This window comes from Salvelinus fontinalis, chromosome 25, assembly GCF_029448725.1.
Source record: "Salvelinus fontinalis isolate EN_2023a chromosome 25, ASM2944872v1, whole genome shotgun sequence".
Classification (NCBI taxonomy): Eukaryota; Metazoa; Chordata; class Actinopteri; order Salmoniformes; family Salmonidae; genus Salvelinus; species Salvelinus fontinalis.
Window position 1 is genome coordinate 26,490,146 of NC_074689.1, and position 3,586 is coordinate 26,493,731.

Consider the following 3,586-nt stretch of genomic DNA (forward strand, 5'->3'; position numbering starts at 1 on the left):
GTAATTTTTCCAACAGTTGTTTACAGACAGATTATTTCACTTGTAATTCACTGTATCGCAACTTCAGTGGGTCAGAAGTTTACATACACTAGGTTGACTGTGCCTTTAAACAGCTTGGAAAATTCCAGAAAATTATGTCATTGCTTTAGAAGCTTCTGAAAGGCTAATTGACGTATCTTGAGTCAATTGAAGGTGTTACTGTGGATGTATTTCAAGGCCTACCTTCAAACTCAGTGCCTCTTTGCTTGACATAATGGAAAAATCAAACAAAATCAGCCAAGACCTTAGAAAAACAATTGTGGACCTCCACAAGTCTGGTTCATCCTTGGGAGCAATTTACAAACGCCTGAAGGTACCACGTTCATCTGTACAAACAATAGTACGCAAGTATAAACACTATGGGACCATGTAGCCGTCATACCGTTCAGCAAGGAGATGCGTTCTGTCTCCTAGAGATGAACGTACTTTGGTGCGAAAAGTGCAAATCAATCCCAGAACAACAGCAAAGGTCCATGTGAAGATGCTGGAGGAAACAGGTACAAAAGTATCTCCGGTATATCCACAGTAAAACAAGTCCAATATCAACATAACCTGAAAGGCCGCTCAGCAAGGACGAAGCCACTGCTCCAAAACCGCCATAAAAAAGCCAGACTACGGTTTGCAACTGCACATGGGGACAAAGATCATACTTTTTGGATAAATGTACTCTGGTCTGGTGAAGCAAAAATAGAACTGTTTGGCCATAATGGCCGTCCTTATGTTTGGAGGAAAAGGGGGGAGTCTTGCAAGCCGAAGAACACCATCCCAACCGTGAAGCACGGGGGTAGTAGCATCATGTTGTGGGGATGCTTTGCTGCAGGAGGAACTGGTGCATTTCACAAAATAGTTGGCATCATGAGGGAGGAAAATTATGTGGACATATTGAAGCAACATCTCAGGAAGTTAAAGCTTGGTCGCAAATGGGTCTTCCAAATGGACAATGACCCCAAGCATACCTCTAAAGTTGTGGCAAAATGGCTTAAGGACAACAAAGTCAAGGTATTGGCAATCACAAAGCCTTGACCTCAATCCAAGGAGCAAGGAGGTACAAACCTGACATCACCTCTGTCAGAAGGAATGGGCCAAAATTCACCCAACTTATTGTGGGAACCTTGTGGAAGGCTACCCAAAACGTTTGACCCAAGTTAAACCATTTAAAGGCAATGCTACCAAATACTAATTGAGTGTATGTAATCTTCTAACCCACTGGGAATGTGATGAAATAAATAATTCTCTCTAATATTATTCAGACATTTCACATTCTTAAAATAAAGTGGTGATCCTAACTGACTTAAGATAGGCAATTTTTACCAGGACTAAATGTCAGGAATTGTGAAAAACTGAGTTTCAATGTATTTGGCTTAGGTGTATGTAAACTTCCGACTTCAACTGTAGGTGTAATGTCAGGTTAGTGATTGGAGAAAGTAGAACCTGACATTTCTACATGAGTGCTCTACCTGTCTGTCTATCTGTATGTCTGTGGTCAGGCTAAAGACAGTGATTGAATGTTTAAAGATGTGAAGGAGGTTTGATCAGCGCGGCATGATGGAGTAGGGGGTTCCAGCGTGATGGAGTGGGGTTGCCAGCGTGATGGAGTGAGGGTGCCAGCGTGATGGAGTAGGGAGTGCCAGCGTGATGGAGTGGGGTTGCCAGCGTGATGGAGTAGGGAGTGCCAGCGTGATGGAGTGGGGTTGCCAGCGTGATGGAGTAGGGAGTGCCAGCGTGATGGAGTGGGGTTGCCAGCGTGATGGAGGGGGGTGCCAGCGTGATGGAGAAGGGAGTGCCAGCATGATGGAGTGGGGTTGCCAGCGTGATGGAGTAGGGGATGCCAGTGTGATGGAGTGGGGGTGCCAGCGTGATGGAGTGGGGGTGCCAGCGTGATGGAGTAGGGAGTGCCAGCATGATGGAGTGGGGTTGCCAGCGTGATGGAGTAGGGGATGCCAGTGTGATGGAGTGGGGGTGCCAGCGTGATGGAGTGGGGGTGCCAGTGTGATGGAGTGGGGGTGCCAGCGTGATGGAATGGGGGTGCCAGTGTGATGGAGTGGGGGTGCCAGCGTGATGGAGTAGGGAGTGCCAGCGTGATGGAGTGGGGGTGCCAGTGTGATGGAGTGGGGTTGCCAGCGTGATGGAGTGAGGGTGCCAGTGTGATGGAGTGGGGGTGCCAGTGTGATGGAGTGGGGGTGCCAGCGTGATGGAGTAGGGAGTGCCAGCGTGATGGAGTGGGGTTGCCAGCGTGATGGATTGGGGTTGCCAGCGTGATGGAGTAGGGAGTTCCAGCGTGATAGAGTGGGGTTGCCAGCGTGATGGAGTAGGGAGTGCCAGCGTGATGGATTGGGGTTGCCAGCGTGATGGAGAGGGAGTGCCAGCGTGATGGAGTGGGGGTGCCAGCGTGATGGAGTGGGGGTGCCAGCGTGATGGAGTAGGGAGTGCCAGCGTGATGGAGTGGGGTTGCCAGCGTGATGGAGTGAGGGTGCCAGTGTGATGGAGTGGGGGTGCCAGTGTGATGGAGTGGGGGTGCCAGCGTGATGGAGTAGGGAGTGCCAGCGTGATGGAGTGGGGTTGCCAGCGTGATGGATTGGGGTTGCCAGCGTGATGGAGTAGGGAGTTCCAGCGTGATAGAGTGGGGTTGCCAGCGTGATGGAGTAGGGAGTGCCAGCGTGATGGATTGGGGTTGCCAGCGTGATGGAGAGGGAGTGCCAGCGTGATGGAGTGGGGGTGCCAGCGTGATGGAGTGGGAGTGCCAGCGTGATGGAGTGGGGGTGCCAGCGTGATGGAGTGGGGGTGCCAGCGTGATGGAGTGGGGGTGCCAGCGTGATGGAGTGGGGTTGCCAGCGTGATGGAGTAGGGGATGCCAGTGTGATGGAGTGGGGGTGCCAGCGTGATGGAGTGGGGGTGTTAGTGTGATGGAGTGGGGAGTGCCAGCGTGATGGAGTGGGGGTGCCAGCGTGATGGAGTAGGGGTGCCAGCGTGATGGAGTGGGGAGTGCCAGCGTGATGGAGTAGGGAGTGCCAGCGTGATGGAGTGGGGGTGCCAGCGTGATGGAGTAGGGGTGCCAGCGTGATGGAGTGGGGAGTGCCAGCGTGATGGAGTAGGGAGTGCCAGCGTGATGGAGTAGGGGTGCCAGCGTGATGGATTGGGGTTGCCAGCGTGATGGAGTGGGGGTGCCAGTGTGATGGAGTGGGGGTGCCAGTGTGATGGAGTGGGGGTGCCAGCGGGATGGACTGGGGGTGCCAGTGTGATGGAGTGGGGTTGCCAGTGTGATGGAGTGGGGGTGCCAGTGTGATGGAGTGGGGTTGCCAGCGTGATGGAGTGAGGATGCCAGTGTGATGGATTGGGGGTGCCAGCATGATGGAGTGGGGGTGCTAGTGTGATGGAGTAGGGAGTGCCAGCGTGATGGAGTGGGGTTGCCAGCGTGATGGATTGGGGTTGCCAGCGTGATGGAGTGGGGAGTGCCAGCGTGATGGAGTGGGGGTGCCAGCCTGATGGAGTAGGGGATGCCAGCGTGATGGAGTAGGGGATGCCAGTGTGATGGAGTGGGGGTGCCAGC

General features: G+C 53.3%; 1 protein-coding gene across 1 annotated transcript; it reads right to left on the reverse strand.

Annotated features, from left to right (window-relative positions):
• Window positions 1-1,571: 1,571 nt before the first annotated feature.
• Window positions 1,572-3,386, reverse strand: LOC129823333 (uncharacterized). Its single transcript, XM_055882260.1, has one exon. The coding sequence runs from the start codon at window positions 3,384-3,386 to the stop codon at window positions 1,572-1,574; it is 1,815 nt and encodes a 604-aa protein (XP_055738235.1).
• Between the last annotated feature and the right edge of the window lie 200 nt (window positions 3,387-3,586).

Bases quoted from the DNA above. Each gene is read 5' to 3' on its own strand.
- LOC129823333 (XM_055882260.1), bottom strand. From the start codon at position 3,386: ATGCTGGCACCCCCAATCCATCACACTGGCATCCTCACTCCATCACGC.